General features: G+C 35.0%; 1 protein-coding gene across 2 annotated transcripts in view; it reads right to left on the bottom strand.

Annotated features, from left to right (window-relative positions):
* Nucleotides 1-1,252: 1,252 nt before the first annotated feature.
* Nucleotides 1,253-24,243, bottom strand: part of MOSPD2 (motile sperm domain containing 2) — a 32,967-nt gene continuing 9,976 nt past the window's right edge. The window contains exons 4-15 of one of the 2 annotated variants that reach the window (XM_032100696.1): nucleotides 23,919-24,005; nucleotides 22,493-22,647; nucleotides 20,020-20,080; nucleotides 18,783-18,821; nucleotides 17,681-17,805; nucleotides 12,440-12,610; nucleotides 10,145-10,257; nucleotides 6,695-6,791; nucleotides 5,833-5,929; nucleotides 5,049-5,178; nucleotides 3,809-3,911; nucleotides 1,253-3,298 (exon numbers count right to left, since the gene is read on the bottom strand). In XM_032100696.1, coding sequence (XP_031956587.1) covers nucleotides 3,152-3,298; nucleotides 3,809-3,911; nucleotides 5,049-5,178; nucleotides 5,833-5,929; nucleotides 6,695-6,791; nucleotides 10,145-10,257; nucleotides 12,440-12,610; nucleotides 17,681-17,805; nucleotides 18,783-18,821; nucleotides 20,020-20,080; nucleotides 22,493-22,647; nucleotides 23,919-24,005 — 1,325 coding nt within the window. In that variant the 3' untranslated portion in view covers nucleotides 1,253-3,151. The remainder of the gene's footprint in view (nucleotides 3,299-3,808; nucleotides 3,912-5,048; nucleotides 5,179-5,832; nucleotides 5,930-6,694; nucleotides 6,792-10,144; nucleotides 10,258-12,439; nucleotides 12,611-17,680; nucleotides 17,806-18,782; nucleotides 18,822-20,019; nucleotides 20,081-22,492; nucleotides 22,648-23,918; nucleotides 24,006-24,243) is intronic. The other variant, XM_032100697.1, reaches the window with a different exon arrangement.

Below are 24,243 nucleotides of genomic sequence, written 5' to 3'. Positions count from 1 at the left end.
ACTAACACTGTGCTTATCAACAGAACAGCATTTACACCCTTATGCTGCCAGTGCAATACACAGGACCACCAAGACACTGCAGAGACTTAAAATGTTCTCCCATAAAACCCCATATAGTCAAAAAACCCCATATAAACCAGCAAACCCTGGAATAGGGACAAACTGAGATTCTGAGGGCAAACAGTAGAGACAAATTAGTTACAGCAGGGAATCACTGATGAAATACAAAGGTAATTTAAAACCCCTGCTCCTGTCCCTGCTGCCCTGCACCCCCATGTTGGTTTTTTTTGTTCTTTTACAAAATGTCTGATCTTTTACATAGTAAAGTAAAACAATGAGGCTCAGAGCAGGGAACAAAAATTCCTTGCTAGGAAAAAGAGTATGTGCTCTTTTGGAGCACAAATTGCTAATTTTTAGGATTACAATCTTTATTGTCTCTTAATTGTCTGTAAAAGCCAAAAGTAACTGCCAATCTACAATGAGGGAAAGGAAAACTAAATCTTAGATCTTGATAGTTCATGTAACCAAATCCTATTTTGTGAATTGTCTAAGCTCTAAAATGCCCCAGGTTTATAAACTGAGTTTCCTGTAGTGGGGGGGGGGGGGTAACCAACAAAACCCTGGAAAAATATTTTGTCTCTTATCTCAGTTTTGGGTATCAAATTGTTATTGGTGTGTACTTTGTAACTTCAGCGTGTGTTAAGCACAAAACTTTCTACACTGAGACCCATTTCCAAGGGCTGGCAAACAAAATCTGAACCAACTAACAACTGAAAGCTTTGAAAATACTGGGAAAATACTCTGTGATGATGGAAACAATGATGCTCTCAAAGAAGAAAAATACAAACTGACTGTTGTCCATTTCAAGTTAAAATACACTACTGTCACTTTGCCCTTTTTTTGTTATCTATATTTTTCCATTTTCTGTGTCATGTTTAAACAATAGTTCATTTTACCAAGATCCATATATATTTTAGTATTGTGTGCACTTGCATCACTTGTGCCATAGTGACAGGAGCCACTGACATGCCAGTATCATGTGCTATGTGATTATGTCAGGCATTCTGTCCAAGAAGCCATCATCACCTATTTTACATTTGTCTGACAACTACCATCACAACTTCTGTTCCCCAACAGACTGTGGGTCATCACCATGTTGGCCCCTCCCATATTAAATATCTGCAGATTAACAAACAAGAAAGCAAAAACCTCAGGAGATGCCACTATTTTTAAATGACTAAACATTCAAGACTATGTATTTCCTCATATTTATTTTTTAACTGTATTTTCTAAAACATATTAAAATAGAAAAGATGTTCATCTGATTCATACAAAGAAAATACCAATAATAAAATAAGTAATAAAATACTGAAAATATATGAAAGCACCAAAACATTAAAATATTCATATTGGCAAAGACTCTAAGAATATATTTCTGGCAATTTTACAGTAAAGTGCTATTCAATCCACTCAAATTAAGGAATTGGCATTTTAATAGCATGGTTATTATTATCTTAATGCTAAAAATTACTTTGTTTCTTTTCTCGCTAAGACAACAACCCATTTTGTTGGAAGCAAAGAATTTGAGTTGCATGCACATAAAAATAACCCAAGTAACAGCTTCATTATAAGCAGTTAACAATATAAATTGCCAACTCATTAGGAATACAAAATACTGAGAAACAAACTAGGCAGAAATAAGATTAGTGAAAAATTAAGAAAATGCAGATGTGGTAAACCACTGTATAAATTAAGAGAGGACAGAAGACTGTGCACCAAACATTTCTGCAGACTTGCTTTTTACATGGCATTTTTTTAGTGATCATATTGCTGGCATTATTAGTTAATCTGTTTATTGTTTTAAACTGCCCTTTTCTACTTCCTAGAAATGATCCTACATCACCAACACACTGTAAGCAAAAAGACAGAAGTAGAGTATGACCTTTATTTTTCCTTAATAATCACTTCTCATCTACTGAAGTCAGATGACAAAACTAATAAATCTTTTACAAAGCCAATTTGGAGCAAAAATTAATCCAAGCAACATAATTATTTTAAATTTTTAAAACTCTTAAAGAGTGAAAATTTTAAATGTATGAAAGATACCATCAGTCTCCTTTTAAGCTTTTATCATTTTAATATACATATTTACAGCAATGAGTACAAAGAATCCTTGTTAGCAAAGTTCTTTCTAGCTTTTTGCACCATTTCCACAACAATTTCTGTGAAATGGCAGATGGAATACTTTTATGTTGCCTTCAAGTGTATTTAATCTTCCCGATTTGACTTGCTTTTTTCTTAATTTCATATGTACTTTAACCATATTGCACAACTCAGAGTAAGTTCTTACACTGACTAATAGCCTTTTAATGAACCAATAATCAGCCATCACAGTAAAGAAGTCAACTCCTACACTCCTTCTGTAATTTGAGTACAAGTTGCTTTCCAAAAAAAAAACCCAACAGGAATAGTGTCTTGTCTTGTTCATGTGTTACTTGGTAAGAAATGTTTACAATAACTTTTCATTTAGAAGAAGCACAAAAATAAGGAATTTAACCAAAGAAAGCAATGAGTCTGAATTATCAAAATAATTACTAACAACAAATATCTTCCTTTATGTGCATGTACATACACAGATTATATAAAAATCCACCTGTATTACATAATTTCTGTAAATTTTCCTAGATGAACAGATTAACCTTGGACTACACTAAGCTGACTGTTTGCATCTTCTATGGGAGTGATTCAGAATGTAAGAATGAATATGATGAAAAGAAATGAAATATTGTATTTAAAGTAGTTGAATAGAGGGGAAAAAAAAAAGCAAAACAGTCTTAAATAATGTTGTATTTGGTTTCCTCCTCCCAGTTCAGTAGTTTTTATTGAGTTGTACAGTGAAAATAGGTCCTAGCTTCAACAACTTCGTCATGCCCTATTGTAAGTGTCAACTTAGAGAATAATTTCAGTAATTTCATTTGCTGGTCATTCATTTCTTCTATCTTTTCTTTCCCCAGGAAACTGTTCCTTGTTCATTGCTGTAGGCTCACAAACCTCATTTTGGCAGTTCCAGAATCCAAGTGCAGCACTGCAATCTTTTCGACTCCAACGAACCATGATAGGCAGCGGCACATCCAGGGCACAGCAATTCTTTTTAGCTTCTCTGGGCATAGGCCAGGTAGAAGCAGAAGGCAGCAACAGTAACTGATAGCAGTGATAAAACAACTGACAGCTGCTGGAACCAGAGGCAGCGATTCATCTGCTCTTCAAGTCTTTTATTAATCTGCAGTAAATGAGTTAGCTGAAAATAGAACAGTTTCATTAAGTTAGAATTACTGCACTTGAAAGTACTTGGCAATTTTGAGCTATTTTGGCAATAACTATAACCACAGAAAAGAAAAAGCCTTCTCACAGCAGTATCTCAGCAATACTTTTTCTATCACTACATACTTCAGGAATCTGTTCTACTAAAGGAGCTTCAAATCTTAAGTTATGGATAACCAATATGGCCTGTATCAAGCAGGTGACATCTTTACACTCAGAAGCAAAAGATACTACTAATGCTCATTGATATGCCAGATCTGTATATACACAAGAAGAATGAGCAAACTCCACTGAAAATTTGATGATTATTAAATCATTATGATTAAACAAAATAATTAAATCATTATCACTGATGTAGTTACTTTCAATTGCTGAGATGTTCAAACAGTATAATTTACAAAATACCAAAAAGGTTCAGTAAAAATTTTTACCTCTAGTGTATTCTATAATTTTGCTGAATACTGAGCACAAAGGAATGCACTATTACCTGTATATGTAAATCTTCATTAGTTTTTGCTGGAATATTAAATGCATTGTCTTTTAATGTCAGAGAAGAGGGCTTACTACTTTCTATGACGTGACATCTGAGCCTGTGAAAAGGGAACAAGAACACGCACCAAAAATCACAATTTAATGCAACATTGTATAATTAACAGTAAACAATCCATCTTAAGTGGATAAAGTACCTGCACATTTAAAATTTAAGAGACAGTAATTATAATTACACTAAATTTAGTCCAGGTTTACAAAAAGTAAAGGCCAGGTTTGTATTCATCAGTAACTAATGTACACAGCACACTTGTAAGCAAATAGCCTCTCTCTATTGTTTCAGGGTCTGTCTTAAAAAAACCCAAATAAACTACAACACTTATGCAAGGAAGCGTAAGGTCACTCACATGATGCAGATTTTATTCAAAAGGGAAATACAGGATAAGCACTTTAAGCAAACACAAAGCAAGATTTAGGCATCAAGACTCACAAAATATTTTTTCCACAGTAGTTTTAGCCATGAGGGGGTAAAGGCAGCTCCAAAAAAAAACAGCCCCGCAAAATATAACCCACAGAAAAACCCCAGGAAAAATCTAAGGCAAAAAACCAGTCAAAACTGCAGGGAACTTTTCCTAGACATGTTCAGTGATACAACCCAATGTGACTGGATGAGAGAGAAGAGTAACAGGTACATTCAAAAAAGTGTATGGGGAAATGTATTTTTTTAGTGATTTTTCTAGATGACTTTTTCACTACTAAATATCAAAAATACACATATGAACATGTGATAGGTTTTACAGACTTTTTCTATAAAATACTGAATTTCCCCAGTAGAAAGGGAATATTTTTAATATTGCCTAGAAAATAGTTTTGCATTTAATATGTCTGCTTTCCTTGATGGCTTCCTTTTAGAAAACTCAAGCGACACATTCTTATTAAATTATTAAAAAACCTAAACCCCTACTGTCCATGTGTATTGTCACATACATTCCTATTTTTTCCATTTAACTCTTAATCTGCACAAGAACAACAACAAGAAAAGAAGAAGAGCATGTACGGAATACCATGATAATCAGTTAAAACAGAGCAAAAGTCTCAGTAATGTATTTTGGTCAGTAAGCCCACAAGTGAGTTTGGAGAATTGTTCATTGATTATGCTATACAAGTGCTAGAACTCAGCCAAGCAATAAAAGCTAAAAAACCCCCAAATCCCTGTTAACAGAAAACCATATGCTTACCTATGTTCCATCACTTTGGTCCTAGGGACTTCTTTCCAAAACTGAGTCAGTTCTGGCCCACCTGCTCCAGAAGACTGGTCCATTTCTGCTGCCATTATAAGGAAACGATCCTGCAAAGAAGCTGCGAAACCTGCCCTCAAGGAAGACAAAAAAAAAAAAAAAAGGCAACAGTGTGCTTAGATAAAATGACAATATTACAAGGAGGAGAGAAGCATTTTGCACAAAAGTACCATAAAATGAAAGCTTGTTTATTGCAGGACACGAGACACTGATTTACTACAAATAAATATATGGAAATCATTCTCTAAAGCTCAATAATTCTAATTACAGTTTTCAAAAAATGATATAGGTTTATTTTAACAGAACTAGTTTCATCTGAATAGCTCAAAGACAACCCAAAATTTTGTAAAGAGTGTATTCTCCAGCAAATTCACCTGTGCTTGCAACAATTTAGGAATACTGCAGATAAACTCCCACTGTAATAATGAACCAGCAAGACAACTGCCACTCAGACTTTCTGGGTTTTAAGATATGAAACAAAAGGGGTTGCAGACAACAGCTGCTTATGCCTGAGTGGAGTAGTAAATCAGTACAGCCAGTTACTCAAATCCTTTCTGACACCCATGTTTTTGTAACAAATAGTACCATTTTCATACAAGAGTCAAGTAGACATGGGCACCAGTCAGTCCTACAGCAGCAAGCACATACAACCATCAGTGTCTAGAGCTTAAGTCTAGTAATACAACTTGCCCAGATTTCTTACAAAATCTATTTTTTTACTTACCACCATGAAGAGAGACTATTATATCTAATGATGTGCCAGGTTCACAGCTGCTGTTACTGGGTTTAACCCTGTATTTTTCAGGTGCAGTTGTTCTCACCTATAAACAAGAAATACGAAGGATACAATAAGTGCATCCACAAACTACGGTTGCTTCATAATTCCTCTCGTTCTGTAATAACTAAATCCCCAAAAGCTTCACTATTAGGACAAGTCTCTAAAATACATCATTTTGTAGGCATAATAGGACTCTTGCCTATTCCTTTTTCCTCCCTCTCAACTGCTTTTATCCTTTGTTTTCTTGCATTTGCTATTTTTCTTTTGCATACATATTTAAAACCAAGTTTAAAGCCAAGAATGTGTTATAATAAATATGAAAATATGAAAACTTTAAGTTATTTTAATGTGCAGAGAATGCAAAAGATGGGAAAAACCCCACAAAGATGCATGTAAACTCAGTATTTCTGAAGCAAATATAACTATTAATTCCTTTGATAGTGACATTTGCAGATGGATCTGCATCATTTCAGAGCAACTTGTTTCCAGCCAATATTTAAAAATTCTAAAAAGGTGACTTTTTAATGCTCAAGCCTTTCTTTTTCAAGAAGTATTACTCTCACTAAAAAACTAACCATCACTTTAGCTCTTTTTTAGTCAGTGCTCCAAAGATTTGTAATACTAATTATCCCCTTTAAGGTGGTACATCATAGGGATAAATTCAGCCAGATTTCTTTAACCTGCCTCAAACATCACAACACAATAAAAAATTTTGTCTATAAAATGGATTTAATAGTATCCTTCCTCCTGACACAAAACAAGAAAAAGCTATACATTTAGTAAACCAGGCCACACATAAGACACTTACTTTAAAAGCCACTACATTTTTAGTGACGTTTGTGAGAACTATCAAACATTTCTTCTCTCCGGTTTCTTTGGATCCAAAATATAGCTCCTCTGCTGGGCTAATAGGAAATTTTAAAAGAATTAGTTTCTTCAGATTATCTTTAAAACAGATCATAAAAAAACCTGATCACACCTCCAGGAAAATAAAATACTTTCTACCCTGCAGCTACAGTCAGCATAAACAGATTGTAATGAAAAAAAGCTGTGAAAACAAAACGCAGAAATTTTGTAGTGAAGCTCAGGGTTGACTCGTGACAAGTGGAACTAGCTGCCTCAGCTGATTACTGCCCTTGACTTCTGCCATCTGTAACAGCAGGAACAGCCAACAGATATACAGTCAGCTGCTTAATCCTTTGGCAGTGTGTTAAGGGAAAGCATCCTTGGTTTTAATTTAGACTCATTTTAAGGAATACAAGGTGTCACAGACAGGGAGTAATTTCCACCTCAAACATCTGTCCTTGTCATGGATACAGTGCACACATAAGAGAAGGCATCCATGACTGGCAATCATTTCAACCACGACAGCTGAATTCTCTTGTACTTAAGAGTCAGTCTTCACATACTTGTGCTATAACATGCATAAATAAAGTTACTGCCTGCTTTTAATATTCTTGCACAATTAAGAGTCATGCATGAGATATTTTAAACCACATCAAATACAACTCATTTTGGATAAGCATTCAAATGAACACAAGTAGGTAAAAGGCAGGGCATGCTCATATAATACAAATTGAAAGGAAACTTGAGTAGCAAGTGAAGAACTTTTTTTCATTATGCCACATTAGGAGCACACAAAGAACTGCTGTACTACTCCATACTACAGAACTGCATATTCTTTTTCAAAACATGTGATTTTTTTCCCCCATGTCCTCTTTTTAGAATGCCAAATTCATGCTACTTTGACCTCCTCCTCAAAAAACCTCCTTTTATAGTACCAATCATTCTTTCTCCTCCCACTTAAACCAGTGTATGAGCTGAGAAGAAAACCCTTTGGGGCTGTAGGACAAGTGTGAACGCCCATGCCAGAAGGAAGGCGACTGTGATGATAGGGTGCTGATGTTTTACAATGCATTAGTCAGTCCACATGACCAGACTACTTCTTTTGTGGTGGGAAAGAAGGAAGTGTGCCAAGTAAGGTAGAAACCAAAAAAAACTGATGGGTTTAAATCAGGTAATTCCCTCCTCCTCTCAGTATTTTTTCATTTCCAAATTCTCAGTTTAAGTAACCAATGCTAGGGAATGGAAAGATTGTAGCTACAAAATATTTTAGCTATCTTAATACTGTACTACTGCAGCTGTGTGTAACAGCAATTGCAAGATGAACCATAAGTGAAACAAGATAACATTAACTAGCATCAAAACAAGCCACAAAAAGAGATCAAGGGAAGGAACTTCTGCCAGAGCCTGATCTCTCTTGTTCTACCAACTATGGCCATTGATCAAAGGAAAAAAAAAGGCTTGGGGACCACAGCTGTATGGCTCTTGTCTGTGAAATCAAGTTCCACAGCACTGGGGGTAGTTGGTATGTAGCCATGAGGAGGGGGGGGTTGTTTAAACAAACACCCAAGCTTTTTCATTTTTACAGAAGCAAAAATTTCTATACTCTGATGTGTGTGATGTAACCAGCTTGTACTAGAAATTCTCGTACCACAACACACCACAAGCTGCTCTTCTTCCAGACAGTGCAAGGAAACTGCTGCTTTTTGTCTGACCAAACAATTCAATGATGGAGAAGGAAAGTCAGAGCCAGCCTTTCATTGTAATGCATACATGGCAAATACAATTGTGGTCTAAATGAGGGAGACAGCTGACTCAGGAGCATGACTACAAATACAAGAAACAAAAGAGCACAAGGGCCCAGCTTTGGTCCACAATTTTATGGTGCCAGAGCTGCAGTGCCTCAGCTGTGTGCTCAGGCTCCAGGCTGCTCCCTTCACAGGACAATGCTGGGAGATAAGCAAGGATGCAAGTTAATTCCTGGGGGCAGAGCTTATGGTCTCTGTGATAGGTGCCTACAACTGGCTATGAATGGCACTATATATTATTGGTTCAATCACCTTCAGTTCGATGGCCTGTGAATCAGTGCAGGAAAATGAAAACTAGTTCTAGCTTCCACAGAGGGAGAGCATTAATGAAGAGCAACAGCTACACTCAGGAGTTTACTTTAAAAACAAAACAAACAAACAGCAAGGACAATGGAGACAGCAGTATTTTATTTTCCATGACAGCAAGACTACAAGTATTAACACCACTATTCTTGACTAAGTTTACTCTTCCAGGTGTTGCAGTCCATGTAAGTTACTTCTATTCAATGACAGCTTGAAGTATTTTAAGAGAAAAAAAAAAGGCAGTTTCTGGGGGTGTTGGAAGTGTTTTAGCTTATTTGGATTTTTTTGTTGTTGTCTGCTTATGATTTGTGCCCCTTTTTTTTTTTAATTAAAAAGTGAATGGAAAAACATCTACATTTGTGATTGTTCCAGAAAATGTTTAACATTCTTTGTAATCACAATTCTGCAGTCTATGCCTTTGTCTTGCCATACAAGAAACTAAGGCTATACAGAGGAGGTTTTTCATTTCAAAATTAGGAAAAATTTACACATATAAAATATATTTATGCTAATGAGTACATTATTATTCAAATTCATTCCAAAACTAATCAATACAGTACTTAAAAAGTTAGCTAAGAAATTACCTAAAAATTAGATATTTTCTTCATTCATCTAATAGCAAACTGAAAGTGAAAATAAAAGTTACCATCTAAATCAAATTCTAAACAAGCATCCTAACCTGAAAGGCAGTGAAAAGAAAAAGTTATATTGGCTACTTGATTTCTTTTTCCTAGTTTAATGATAAAAAGCAAATTAACTGCAAGATGTAGCATCTTGGACAACAAAACCTTCTGAGTAGATATGTCATTTATAAAGCCCTTTCCACATAAAATGAATTGGACCCATTCCTTAAGTTAAACTAGAGGAAACTACTAGTGTAGACATTTATATCATCATAAGCTAAAAGAATTCAAGCAAGATACAACAGTGAAAACTGGCTTGATGAAACATGGGTTTTTTTGTTAAGCCAGTGCAATCAATGTCAACCACTGCTCTCACTACAGGTAAGGACATGCTTAGTCAGATGGTTTCTCAATATAAACAAAACACTTCTACAATTCTATGGAATATACATCTATTCATACAAAAAGCATGCCAATCTTTGGTGACACCAGAAGATTTACTAAAATCTTGTAAAACTAGAAAAATTCTTTGAGCTTTTTAAAAAGCCTTCTTAAAAAGTTGTTTATAATTTGTTTTCCTCCAATAGTCTGAAAAAAGTTTATTTTGAAAACCAACTAGAGTTAAGTATTCAAATGTCCAAGGCACATTGTAAAAAGAAAATTAAAGAAAATTATTATTACCTGATATGTAATAAAGGTCCTTTAAAAGTGGTTAATGCTTTCTTTGCATTTTTTGGTTTGACCTCTGTTTTGTCAGTTTCCTCTGATTTGGAAATTAGTTCTATAGAATTCATCTGAGTAAAAATGATAGTTATAATGATTAACTAGAAACCTGGATTACATGTTACAGAACCATGCATGTATTTTAAAGAATATGGTGAGGCTTATTTCAACAGTTTACATATTACAGACCAAGCATTATATATATTCATTCCCTGAAGCTGCTCGAAGTCCACTGAATAAAATGATTTACTATAGAAGTTATATAACACATTAAACATGCATGAAACAAAACTTCTGCTTTGTTTTTTTCCCATGTATTTTCCTGCTGCCCAGGTCAGTTTTTGAAAACTCCAGACACACTAAGTTATAGCACTTCAAATATCTAAGATTATAAAGCACTGGTATTATTCATCCACTGCAAATTAAAATTAAAACAGATGCCCCAACACAATCACTGAACAGAAAACCTAGTACCAATTCCACAACTCATTGCATTGCAGGGTTGCTAAACGTATCTTCATTGCTTTTAGATGAGACTCTGAAGTATTGCAGAACATAAAAGAAATAATGCTGATTGAATTGGTGCTTTCAAAACTGCAGGTACCTCTTAGGTTCTGAGGGTTTTCTTCCATAACATTAAGAAAATACATGCAAAACAGGGCAGGTGCTGGGGGAGGATGTGCAGAAGACTGAAAGAATTAGTGACATCATGATTCCAGATCAGCTGGCTGAAGAGTTTGTTTAGCCTCCTTTTTATTCCACTTTTAATACAGAGAAAAGACATGAAGAGAATTCAGTTCATGCAAGTTTGAAGTATGGGAATGAAAGGAATACAAAACTTTATATGAAATAGGCTATATAAAAAGAACCCACACAGCATCTTTTTGTTTAATTATATAAAAGTGATAGTAAAAGGTTAGTATGTAAATACACTGCACTAGTTATATGTTGGGCTTTGTTCTACATAAACTACCAGGAAAAAATATTACTATATGTCTTGGGGTGACACAAAAGTGGAAGCATCTACAGGACAGGCACTTACTAACCAAGTTTATCACTCATGATTCCCTCTACTGAAAAAAAAATGAGTAGCACCTTGGTTACACTGTATAAAAGTGAAAACAATTATTTGCTTTATGGTATTTCAAGAGTAAAAAAAGTAAAAAAGCCAAAATACCTTAAGTAGAAAGCTAAGTCACCCAAGCAAATTGAAAGCCAACAAACACTGAGGCTTATTAAGCACCAAAGGAACTCACACACTGAGCAGAAATTCTCCATGTTTCCATATCTAAGAATCATACACTGAAAAATGTGCTACAAGCAAAACAAGCTACTGAGTCTAACTGTGGTTATGTAATGCTTCCTTTTGACCTTAAGGTCAGTGAAATTATCTTTTTATTTTTTTAAAACTGGCCAAGTTGCAAATAACAGCTGGAATACTTAGTGAGCTACATGTTTCAAATTATTCTGACAAACCTGGAACGGTAAATGAAACTGTATTCTACTCCATTAAACAGAAGTTTTGCAAGTCATATTCCAAAATTAATTATGACAATAAGCTAGTGAATTTCAAATTTTTTTTCTACTATTTTCAAGAACAATATCCCCAGTTACTATTACTGCATATTCCTAAATATCACTTCATATGAACTTGTGTAAAACAATGCCTTTATTTCTGGATAAACAACAGGAAGATTATGTTGCAAAACATGATTGATGGAGTAGGAATACTCCAATTTCTCCTGAGAATAAATGAAAACATTCATATGTTAAAATTTTATCAATAATTTAAGATAACAAATTAACATCCAGTAGTGCATAAATATTTAACTTAGTATTTTCTCATGTACATACTGATTTAAGATTCGGAGAAAACGAGATATATTTTAACATGGTCACCACTAGGTATCCCAAGATTAAAAAGAAACCAACTAGAAAGACAGCCTTTGAAAACAAAGTACAGAAACTTTTATCATTTTACTGCACAATTCACTATATTCCAAGAGATGTGCACTAAATATTTAGTGCACATTTTATGCATTCTGAAGCAGAAACTTGGCTTAATAGACCAAGAATCAACGCTGAAACTGAAACTATAATTCTTCAGTTTTCCTGAGTTCTTTTGTCAAATTGGAAGACAGAAAAACTGTTGAAAAAGTACAACACAAAGACAGACAAGTAACCAAAATTATATGCCTCTTGTCCCACTTTGTAACCATCTAGCTAGTCTTGCCTAAATCTTCAGTTAGATACCTTTTTCTGATTAAGGTTTTGTGCTTCATTCAGTTCCCCAGCCTCCTTGGTGTCTGCATCTATCTCTTCTTTACTTTCATGCTCATCTTCACTTGTAATGGGCCCATTTTCACATAAAGGAGTTTGAAAATCATCATCAACCAATGGAGGATAACTGTACTTGAAAGAATCCTAAAAGATAAAGAGATTTATAACAGAAGAGTTATTCAAGAGGATTAGAAGTGCCTTCTCTAGGGTTTTTAAAATGGAAATACTGTCATTGTTTCTTGTTTCACATTACTTTTGTTTCATTTATCTATTTCAAGTTGCACCCCTATACAGAAAGCTGACACCAAGAGTTTCTATTTTATCCACAGACAAATAAATAGTCATCCAATTAAGCCAGTAAACTATAACTGTTATTTATATTCACAGCAGAACTGCAGAAGCTGTTCTATCAAGAATCAGCATTCAGAGTCTTATTGCTGAAGTTCTCTTCTTAAGTTCTCAAAAATGTAGTTTAAAACTTATGATAGCTATTTCTAAAAATATTACAAAAGTGATGAAAAACATCAGTTGTTCCTTGTATATTAGTTTCATAATGGTCTGCTTAAAAAAAGGAAATAAACCCCAAAATCATGAAACAACCCCAAATAATCCCTGAAGTTTAACATAATGTGTGGATGTTTAGCATATCCTGCAATTCAGATCTTAGTCTTTGGAATGCCAAATCGATTTAAAGACCATACTTAAGACATCTGAGTAATGCAGCAGCAGAATACTTAAGTTCTCAATGACTCTACAGTAAAGGTAGATCCATTGGAAGATCAGTAAAAAACAGTTTTTGCTAACTAGAAATTCTCTTAACATTCTCAAAATAGTTTCATTAAAAGTAATGTTAGAGAGTGTTTGAATGGGGATCTCTGTTCCTACAGCATTTTCAGTTTTAAGCATTGAGTAAACTGAATTAGTCTGTCAGCTTTTCCAATGGAGAAAAGAAACATAGCTTTGACTCCTGTGAGGCAGACTTGAGCAATGCCCCCGCTCCCCAAACAATGCCTCCCTCAGCAGGGAGTTACAAAAAGGTGTTCCAAGAGAGCTCTCCATAACCAAGTACATTTTCTCAAAACAAGGAATAATGTGATGCTAAGAGAAATTAAAAGGGAAAAGTCTTAAAGGGAACCATTCAAAGAAACCACAAACAAAACAGCATACTTCCTGCTCATCTATAATCAAGGCCTAAATCACATCTATTCTTCAGGCTGTAGCAACAGTCAAAGACCTCTAGCTGAATGAAACAGGTATTCCCTGGCTCAAACAATATCCTATTAAGGGCCTGAAGGACAAGCTTTAAGTATCAGTTACAGACTAAATCACTATTAGAAGAAAAGACTCCAGTCTGCTAGAAACATTCCAGTAGTCTTGCAGAACACTGACATCCCCCATTTGCAAAAACAAGACAGAGATATCCAGCTTCCCCTTATCCAAACCAATAAAGCCTTTTCACTCCCTTCCAGCATAGGATGAAGGGCATATAACAAAGTGACCTTAATAAAGGGAAATTAATTTTGCTGCCTGCTTTACTTGGCCTTGTTAATCCATGCTGCTGGATATCTTCAACAGCTGAACAAAATCTCATCGGTGGGACAACTCAAAGTTACAGTGCTTGAGTTTCAGTGACATGGGTATATCTACTAACAGGGTGAAAACCTCAGCCAGGTAAACAAGACGGATTTATTCAATGCCTGATACATCCATTCTATAGACTTACGGCTCTTTCTTATAGCAGATCTAGAGAATTCATGCTATTATTTTTGGTAATTTTTGTAGAGGTGTCTTAATCATAGTAGCAATATTTTTAAAGATTACATGTATACAGCAGTCATGAAGCCATATGCAAGCTTAGCCATGTCTTAACTTCAGGCCACTGACCTATACAAGGTACTTCCAAGAAAACCTGTGAGCTATCAATTTAGATACCCAGGTGAAGAGCACAGCAGCTGCATACATTGTTCAATATTGGCACCAGTTGAGGGAATCTTGATCCTTGTTAAATCCATCTTCTGATAAAGAAAGACTGAGCAAAACAGCAAATTAAAACCCTACTGTGTGTACACGCCTTGCATCACAATGTACACTATATGTACAATAGTCTTGGAGAGAAAAAATCTCCCTGGTCAGTCAGAAATGTGTATGCCTTAAGAACTGGACTGTTCCATCAGCTGGAAATGGCAGAATGTGTGATACAATAGACAAGAAAGCCAGAAAACACTACGTTAATATTTTTCGTTTAGTAACGAATGTATACTACCAAGTGGCTCTTGAGCATCTAACCCTAATTTTCCAGGCTGCCTAGCATTAGCTAGCTCCTAGATCTGTCTTGGGCAATTTTGACAAGCTCTCCAAAACAAACCTGCTATAAAGAAAATGACCTCTGTGCATTAAGGACAAGAACCACGCATGTGGTGCACAGCATGTATGGATTAGCAGTATGGTAATAGCCACAGCCAACAGACACTGATGAGGACTTGAATGGAACTTAGATCAAATTCATATTCCAAAGTCCTACAAAATCCAAGTTTCTGTTTTCCATAATTAGTTTTAATGGTTTTGATACTCTGGAGACACCTTTGCCCACTAGTTGTCTCAAATCAAGCCTGTAATATTCCTCCTTTCTCAGCTGGCTGACAGTCGATCAAAGGATTTTAAAGCTATGGAAAGTTTCTGGTTCATCTTTTGAGTGACCCTGAGACAGACTTAAAACATGCTTAAAGACAACTTCAGTGAGACATTGAAGCTTGGAGGCTTCCAACAGAGATAAAGAACAGTTCCCTTAGTCAAGAGAAGTAGTCACTGACTCCAACATTATTAATTCTATGGATTTTTTTTTTGTTACTTCCAGAACTAGTCTCTAACATTCTTCTGGAACACAAAGAACATAAGTGCAGTGGAATCTTGGTATCTCTCCAAATCTTGGTATCCACCAAATGATCTGCTTCACTAGTTGTGTACATCTAGCAAGACCTGGCTTTTCAAAGCTGGATCCTAGTAGGGGACACAGCAGAAAGATGAGTCACAGCCACTGTATTGAATACAAAGGATGCACAGATATGTTGTGCTCTTCACTGGCATTATGCTCGTTGCAAATATGAAGATCTGTAACTAAACATGTGGAAATCAAAGATGACAGAGAGAGAATTGGAAGAAGGCAAAAAAAAAAAAAAAAAAAGAAAAAAGTCCCTCACAAACAAAACCAAACACTTGAGAGAAAAATGGAAGGAATCAATTTGTGCAAGTCAGATACTGCATTTGAAAAAATGCCAGGCCTGACAATACTAATAATGGTGAATTGTACTCTACCTAGTCGCTTTAAGAGAAGCCAAGGTTAATCACATCAAGAAAAGTTAAATTCTGAGAAAAAGCATTAAATTGTCTGTTGTCTGGTCACTGAAAAACTCCTTGCTATTAGAGAGATGCAAAGATCCTGCTTTATTGTACACACTGAAGAAACCTTGGGAAGAAAGATCCAGAGCACAGCTTTGGAGTCTCAGTATTTGCTATCGATTCTTCCAAATTATGACAGTTCTGAGGTTAAAAGCTCAAAACACCCATCAAGTGAAACTCAATACTTAGACAAAGCATGTGCTGGTTCAAAATACAGGGTTTTAATAGGCAGATACAGCTGTTTTTCTGAAATTGTCAAAACCTCAGGAGTCCTTGTCAAGCAAGTTTACTACTATTCCACTACTCTATTTCTGCCACTGCAACTTCCTACCCCAGATAAATGATTTGGATAAGCTGCCTCCATGATTCTGAAACTTGTTAATGCTTTCAGAAGACGAGCAACATGGAGCCAGCTTGATCAGCAATGAGACCTTTCAGGCCCAAGGCAGGATTAGAGATAACTACAAGACTGCATGTTCCATCAGATGCTTCAGCAGGGTATTTAGCAAAATCACAGGTTCTATCTTTAAAGACATAATGAACTATTGGGTAAGATAGTTGAAAAAGCAGATGGGAGATACTCAGCTTTAATGAGGAAAAAAACTTGCCCCTCTATTGCAACAATAGGACAACAGCACAGGAGCCAGGCCCAGAACCATTGCTAAATAACATTCCTTACTGAAACCACTTCAGGTATCATCAGCCCTTCCCTCAATGCCCACTCCTGTGGTGCTGCAATTTCAGCTTTCTTCCACCTGAGAAAGTTCTTACATGAGACTAGGAGTTGGGGCAGCAATTTTTCATGGAGAAAAAGGGTATCTTTTCTTCAAGAATCACATGCACTTTTTAAAGGCTGCTAATCTCAGTTAAATAAAAATCAAGGTAACATCTTTTTATGTTCCCCAAACAAGTTTCATAGGTTCTGGCCACAATAACACTACCCTGAACTCATATAGAAAGGAACATGTCCTCCCCTACTATTGCTGAAACACAACCCTCCTTTTCTCCAAATTGTTACTGCCATAATGCCAAAAGTACTTCAGAAAATAAAAGGTAGAAAAAAACTTTAAAAGTAACTCCCCTGCAATGGGCTTATTCTACTACCATAAATGGCCTATAAACATTTTAAAGCATCATTTTTCTGCAAATTTACTCTAAAGATTATGCAATACTGATCCACTAGCCTTGTGAAGAGTGAAACCTGTTGTGCAAGTTGCTTGTGCTGTTCCACTCTTTAGATTGCACTAAAACTGGATTCTGATTCTGTTAAACTGATGCTGCTTGTACCACTTTGGAGCTCTACTATACTCTTTGATGACAATCTTCTACAGCCATGTCTTAAAATGCAGCCCTAGAGACAACAAAGGAAAAATAGCTACAATATAACTGTCTTCAGTGAATTATAGCTTTGGAGCAGGACTAGAACTCCCAGAGGGCCATGAAACCTACTTTCTGTTCATAGAACTTGTTTCATAAACAAACACCACCTCTAATTCATCAGAGAGGAATAAAAGTACAAGGAAGAATGACACTTAAAAAAGATAATTTTTCAGACCTTTAAGAAAAATTAAGCGGTTTCCATTGACTTATAAAGGGATGAATGATTCAGAAAAAAATAGTTCTTTACTTGAAGAGTGCCAATACCAAATTCTCATGAAGTTAACCTATTTTATATTACCATGACTTTAAAATTATCATTGGCAAAACAATTTCAAGAAATCTCTCATCTGTGAAGTGCCAACCCTCGACGCCACATATGGGATTTATAGAGGTGTCTCAATCTATCACAACAGAAACATGAAATGTTACTATACTTACAGTTCCCCCCATGTGAGGTGGCAGATACTCTCCACTGATGTATTCCTGCACATCACTCTTGTTTGTGAACTTTAACATGCTTATTGCATCTGGGCCAAGCCAACCCTTCACGATTTTAAATGCAGCTTTAAAAAACAAAAGAAAACACCAAACAAAACAAAAGGTATATAGAAGACGTCAGGAAGGGAGTTTTGTTATTTCGGTTGTTTTTGTAGGGTTTTTTCAGTGTATTGGTAGATCTTACACAACACAAGTGAGCTGCATCCCTCAAGATACTACAGAACCTGCTCTGAAAGTATCTATTATGATTGGAATAAGCAATGCAAGGGAAAAAAGGTATTATTTACAGAGAAAATGGAAAGAGTATCTTTGATTTAATAACTGACAACTCTGTTGTCTTGGAATTTAGCCCTTGAAGTAGAGAGTGGGTAAAACCAGTTGTATTTCCAAATTTGCGTGAGGGAGATTGGGAAAGATACACACACACACACTCTTCGTCGCTGAAATGTTTTGCTGATTTAAAGGATATTTGTTTAGATCTACAAAGCATCTACAAAGACCATTGTTATTTCAGTGATAGTAAAACATGAATATGTACGAAAATATAAATCCAACATAAAAATATGTATTCATATGACAACAGAAGAGGAATAATATATCTATCCTGTACGCTATAGCTACAGATAATTACTGAAATACCCATATCAGAATAAATGTAACCACAGTTACAGCATGCAGTGTCAGGCATCTAACTTAAACTGTGTATTCTAGTTTTGAGCTGGTTATAAGTCACCATCACTGCTGATGATTGAATTGCTGAAAGGATTCTAGTTAAAAAGCATTCAAGAAATAAATTATTTATCAAAGTCTCCCAACCTTTAAAAACAGCAGGACAAATACAAACTTCATGTAAAGTATGATCCAAAATACAATGATAGAAGGAAAAATAAAAAGTATGCAACCTTTAAACTGACAGATTTAAAGATGCATGTTTAACAAACTTCATTATTCATCTGTATCTACACAGAGCAGAAAAATGCTTCTTATTTATGCTGCTGTATTTTAAAAGTTATCACAATCCAAAAAGAAAAAAACAACTTACCGTTCATTATCCATGGCATTTCAAATATTACTATCTTTGCTAAAAAGAAAAAAAAAAATCTGAATACCACATGCTAGGTATTTCTCTGTTTAAGAGAAAGCACAGCAGTAATATGCATGTAAAAAGTAAATATTCACTTTTACAAACCTCCATGTTCACTTTCCTGTATAAGCAATTCTGTACAAACCTATTGCTATTTAGAAACATTAGCTGCTTGCTTGGAAAACAGGTAATAAAATTCCAAGTTATACATTGTTCATATACTTCCTGGGATATTACTTTTCTGACCTATTGTTACTAATAACTCATCTCCCAAATAAGGCAAAGAAAGGCAAGATCTCAATCCAACCTAAAAAAGCAGCTACTGAACAGAAGAAAGTTTAACAAGTACATTCAGCACCCCCTACTTCACAAAGAAACAAATAAACATAAGTCTTTGTATATCTATTTTTTCCAAATATTCTTTATTTTAGCATAGAAATTTGAAAATACTTGTGTCCCAATTATTTTTCCTCTTGAATGTCAATATAAAAAAAACAATATTGCACTTGCCTTTAAGTTTGATATTTGATCAAAGCTTTGAACTTTGATCAGCAAGCTGAAATCTAATATTCAGAGTTTAAGCAGTTGCTGTATGGATTTTCAATATTCACAGACATTTTCACCTAAAATTTACAACATATTTAAGATGAGCTAGCATAAACTATGCAGTGTTTGCCTATGCTTAAAAAAGTTATCAGGCAAGCATGCAGGGTTTTCTAAGCGTGCATACAAAAATGCCTTTTCAAAATAAACCATTTTCATTTTCAGAAGAATCACTGCCCCTCATAATTTTCTAGAGCCCTTCATTCTTTGACCTCTGAAGACTCGTAAAGGATACACACTGTCATGAAAGTTTGTAAAGCTTCTACGCAAGTAACAGGGAGCAAAGGAAAACAAGTCAATTCCTTTCTATTATATGCTTATAATAATTTTAACTATGTATAAACATGTATTAGATTATTACTTCACAAAAAGATGGTTGATTTTTGATGAAAGTAAAGTTTATTCACAATACAAAGTTGTGTTGACTTAAGGACACAAGAATATCCTGACTCTATAACATTCACATGTTCCATGAAGTTACTCCAGAAAACACATGGAAAAAAACATTTCATCTTCCCTATCTTCTACCATATTATGAAATGCTCTTGTTACACAAGTCTACAATGCTTAATATTTAATGTACAATACTTACTGAGGAAGTTTGGGTAATAATCTGTAAAACAATTGACAATAAACCGGACAAAATCCAAGTCCTAAGAAACAACAAAAAAAATAAATCACAACATAAATGCAAAGCAAACCAAAATATTAAAAAATACAGGCTTAGTTAAGGCATTTAGTGAATAGCACAAGATAGTTATATTGTAGCCAACTGTGTTCAAATTTTATATACACTACATACATCCTCAAAACACAATGCAAGGCTTTTTCCTTCACTAAACTGCTGCAGGATTGTGGCCACACTTCCCCTTATGATCTAAGAAAGAAGTCAATAGACCTATGATCAGTGCAATAACTAACATATCTAAATTACTGCAGAGCTTCAACAGGGTTTAAGAAGTGCACAAAAGATAAAGGAAAAATAAACCTTTAGCACTGGAGAAGCTTGACAGATGGAAGAGTACTAAATATACTGAAATTTCCCATCAATAATTATCCCACATACTGTTCAATGTACTACTGCACTCAGTATTGTATTTACAAAGGAAAAAAAAATAGGTTTGCCTTTGAAGAGAATTGTTTGGTTTAGTATTAATTGGTGGCATGCAGAGAAACTGTGGGCACTCAAAAGAGCTGCTTCTATACCACCCATTTTCAGGATGCCTCCAGCCAATGAGCAACTGCACAGAAATAGTACAGTCAGTCTCCTTTGCAAAATCCAGGTATAATGGAACTGGCTACACAGCAAAGGGCAAGGAAGGCTTTTTATGAAACAGGTATAGAAACAAAGTAAGAAATACCTTACCCCAATAAGGTACTCAGGTGGGAAGCCTGCCATGAGTACTTTCCCCAGTCCTTTTAACAGAAGTGACCACTACTACTACTTTCAGAAATAGTACAGAGTGTTTCTGGCTGAGGATCCAAAGCCTGTCATAACAGTAAGAATGGGGAAGGGGCTCCTAGGTTGATGTAAACACACTACCAAAACATTTGTGGACAGAGTGAAAAAACCTCAAAAAACTAACACTGTGTAAGAGGTCTACCCACAACCTGAAAGCTTTTTAAGTGGCTTCAGCAACTAGAAACTAACTGAAAGTTTGACATCTTTACAGGCAGAAGGTGGCCTCTAATAGAAGCATTTATCTCAACTGTCTGTTGCTTGTACTAAATGCAGTATCTTTCATTTAAAAGCATAAACACAGTGATAGATTAGAATGATTAGGAGAATCTCCATTAATCAGGATGCTGCTCTCTATTCTGCTGCCTATCCAAAAGCAGCACTACCAGACAGTAGAAGGATAGATCCATTATTTTGATGAAAGTCTGGAATTAGAAGTGCAGATTTCACAGACCATTCAATAACTGCATCTATTCTAGTTACCTGAACTGGTGGAACAAGCCATGAGCTATCAGAATTATCTCCTGCATACCAGTGATAAAAGTGATATAGTAGATATCCATAGCAATGGAACAAACAAATGTGGCATGTTCTGGAAAAGAACTCAGATATCCAAGTTCTTTTTCTTTTAGGAGAAATTTATTATTTATTCCACATGGCTATGAACAGCCATTAAAAATATATTCCTGTTCCGTGATAAATATACTAACGACAAAGAAAGACTGTACAACAGGACAGTTACAGAAGCATTTGCTGAGATTTTGTTTTTGGAGTCTCAAAGACACAGGGGGGAAAAAAAGCTGCTTCAGGATATGCTCCATAGAACCCAAATCAGATTAGTCTTTCACACCAAGGAAATTATTACAATCCTTTACTCCTGTTATATAAAGCTGTGGTTCCAGTATTATCTTTAGGAGTATGGATAGACAGCTGTCACTGCACAGGTAAGAGCACCAACCCCACAAAACAGAATCACACCATATTTGTCAAAATACCTCCTCATAAGATGGTGGCCCTATACTGCAGAGCTGCAAGGTCCTAAATGCAATATTAATAATCTTGCCTATGCTAGGTATAAACAACTCTTTGGAAATGGGTTTGGGGGTGGGTTTTTTTGCTTATATTTAAATTCATTCTTGCCATACTACCACCACAAAAAAAAAAAAAAAGGCACAAAGATATAAGTTTCAGCCATTCCTGTAATAACAGGACCACATGGCACTTGGTAAGAAAATTTAAATTATTCTATAGAAATACATTTTGGTTTTTAACCTACAGACAATCTGTGAGATTTTTAGTTATTAGATTAAATCAATAAAGATATACTGATAGGCAAGATCTCAACCTTGCAATCTAAACCAGCTTTGACTCAGCTCAGTCACCAAACTAAAATCAAGTTTTCAGCATGTTGCAGAAGACAAAGTTTAATATGTAACAAAAGATTTTGGAAATTGCTCATGTCATGAGAAAAAGCCCTACATATTACTAATGTCAATGATTGTTAAGTTATTGAGGTGTCAATGACCGTACAGGGACTTCCTTTTTTCTAGGAACACAGGTAATATAATCCCAAAAGCAATCAAGACAAGACAGTAAAAATACTTACTATGTGACTGATTCCAGTTTCAGCCATGTCAAATACCACTGTTAAGGGCTTTCCATGATCTCTCTTGGCATAATGTTCTAACCAAAAAGCGACCAGTTTCTTTTTATCAAGTTGCTGTTTAGGATCTCTTGTATGATGTTTCACTTTGAACCAAACTTGGACAAAAACACACACGAAAGTTGAAACAAAAGATCCACGCTAACAGAAAACATCATGCAAATAACTATAGAGGATGCACTGAAATGTATTAACACCTCTGAGTTTGTATTCTACATTTGCCCTGACTTTGTGACCACTGAACAGCCAGAAAAACAACAGTACACCTCTTCACATACCCCTGACTTTTTTTTACTGTAACTTTTTAAAAATTGAAAATACAAAGAACTACACTCCAGAAGAAACATTAAAGCAGAAAACCACTTTTTGTGTATTTAAAGACTATTTACCTAGATTAGCATTTCATAATTTAAAATTAAGTCACATGGTCTTCAGACAATATTGTATTCAGCATATATTCTAAGTATTGCTGCAAAATTAATGTTTCCTTTTCTGCTTAGGTTTTTTACAGCATTGCAGTTGATGTGTTTTGAAAAACTAATTATACACACATTAAGAATTATATAAAAAGCAACAGATCTTTCTAAAATAAAATTTAAAATTTCTGGAGGTGAGCAACATTGTATAAATGAAAGCCCAGTGCATATTCTTCTGGAATAAAAAAAAAAATTAGTCATACAGAGACTTGTTTTTCTATGGAAAAAAACCCCTACAGGCATAATTCAAAGTAAAAAGACTTTATAAAAATGTCTGAAACCAAGTTACTGATTATACAATAAGTGAGAAAAGAAATATTCAGGGCAGTAATGTGAAGAGTGGCTTTCATTTTTACGACCTTTACAATATCAAAGTTAGACAAGCCTGAAAATAATTTTAGATATGCTCAATATTCTTCTCCCTGAAACTCGGAAAGTCTTAGTAAAAACCAGATTTCTTCTCCAGGTCTTTTACTTCCAAATGCAAAACTAAAGTAAATAGTACTTTGTTTCATGCAAAGAAACAAATGTTTTTAAATACAGCACATTAGCTACACTGCATATTTCAAGATTAAGATAAACCCCTACTCAAACACAGAGCGTACATTAAACTATTATATTCTTCTTTGAGACAGCGATCACATCACCAAGCCTGTCTGACAGTCAGGCCCATGGTGTTATTCTGAGGCTGCCCTGTGCAGGGTCAGGAGTTGGACTCCATCATTCTGCTGGGTCCCTTCCAACTCAGTGTACTCTATGATAAAAAAATACTTTATTACCCAATTACCTTTTTAAGTAAAAACAGTAACCAACACATACCTATGTCTGTTCTTAAAATGCTGGAAACAAAATAATGATCAATGACTGAAAAGAATCTATTCTGTATAACTTACATAACTTATAGCCCTCTTTATCATATCCATGCAGAAAGAGAGCACCAATTTCAAATAACCATTTTGGAAGGACAGATTCTGACAAGTCTGCAAAACCAAATGAAATATTATTTCAGCAATCATATTAATAATCACATTGTTAACTTAACGGAAGTCACTAAAAATGCAAAAGCCTAACAAAAAATACAAAAACATCTTTATAAGCCTCTTTCCAAGGCCTTTATTAAACTAATGCAAATATTGAGATAATTTGAAATCTTTACTATCTTCTATTCATGCTATAGAGTAGGATCTATTTATGAAGTAAGAATAATAGAAAAAATCT

The sequence above is a fragment of the Corvus moneduloides genome, chromosome 2 (genome assembly GCF_009650955.1).
Source record: "Corvus moneduloides isolate bCorMon1 chromosome 2, bCorMon1.pri, whole genome shotgun sequence".
NCBI lineage: Eukaryota > Metazoa > Chordata > Aves > Passeriformes > Corvidae > Corvus > Corvus moneduloides.
This window is presented reverse-complemented; position numbering and strand designations above follow the sequence as displayed.